The 1,056-nt window shown below is 61.1% G+C and overlaps 1 protein-coding gene across 1 annotated transcript in view; it reads left to right on the top strand.

The window, feature by feature from the left end:
• Positions 1 to 709, top strand: part of TULP1 (tubby like protein 1) — a gene marked incomplete at its 3' end in the record, with an annotated part of 6,942 nt that extends 6,233 nt beyond the window's left edge. The window contains 2 exon segments of the mRNA XM_009334774.1: positions 149 to 247; positions 538 to 709. Of these exon segments, the coding sequence (XP_009333049.1) occupies positions 149 to 247; positions 538 to 709 (271 nt within the window).
• Positions 710 to 1,056: the final 347 nt, after the last annotated feature.

Here is a 1,056-nt window from a genome sequence, read left to right on the forward strand (position 1 = left end):
ACCTGTACCCCCTTCGCTGGGCTACTGCCCCGGGGGGTTGCAGAGATGCGGGATGGGCTAGATCCGTCCCTGAGTCCTCGTTCAGCTGCCGGCGAGAGGCTGCAGCCCGCGGCGGTCGCTGGTTTTAGGGACGGGGTTTCTCTTGCAGGAGACTAACGTTTTAGGGTTCAAAGGCCCCCGGAAGATGACGGTCATCATCCCTGGGATGAACGCTGACAACGAGAGGGTGCCCATCCGGCCCCGAAATGTAAGTCGGGGGCCAGACTGGGAGAAACTCCTTGAGGGCTGGATTTGCTGGGGTTCACCTTGGATTTTACCCATTTCGGGGCATGGAAAGGCTTTCGGGTGTCCCTGAAATTCAAGACACCTCCCTGGGAGGTGGGAGACGCGGTGTCTGTATTTTTTTTCTCTCCACAGGGGATCCCATCTCCCAGCTGGGTACTGCTACAGAGCATCCCCCTGGGCATGCCACGGGGGGTGGCAGGGCTCTGGGTGGGTTCACCCCAACTCTGCTCTCCCCCCTCTCGCCCTCCTCAGGATAATGACGGCCTCCTGATGCGATGGCAGAACAAAAACATGGAAAACATGATCGAGCTGCACAACAAGGCTCCAGTGTGGAACGACGAGACCCAGTCCTACGTCCTCAACTTCCACGGCCGGGTCACCCACGCCTCCGTCAAAAACTTCCAGATCGTGCACGGCAGCGACCGTAAGCCGGGGAGTGGATGGGACGAGGGGTGATGGTGGGGGAGCACTGCCCTTGGCCGGCCCCAGCACTCCTTTTTGGGTTTTTTTTTGCTGAGGTTTACTTTTTTCATGTATGTCTGCTTTGGGGTCCTGCCTGCCTTTGCCGGAGCTGGGGTGAAGGCGGCCAGGGCGTGCGGCACCGCACAGGCAGCTGCCTGCTGGCCCCGGGTGCCGGCAGAGGGAGCGCGCGGGTCACCTGTTGCCAGGCAGATTAGGGCAAGGACAAATCCTGTGGGGTGCTGAGCCCCCCCCATACTACAGCCACCCACTCACCCCACAGCATCACCCCCGGCACGCGCCCCACATTGC

Source organism: Pygoscelis adeliae, unplaced genomic scaffold (genome assembly GCF_000699105.1).
Source record: "Pygoscelis adeliae isolate BGI_AS28 unplaced genomic scaffold, ASM69910v1 Scaffold482, whole genome shotgun sequence".
Lineage (NCBI taxonomy): Eukaryota > Metazoa > Chordata > Aves > Sphenisciformes > Spheniscidae > Pygoscelis > Pygoscelis adeliae.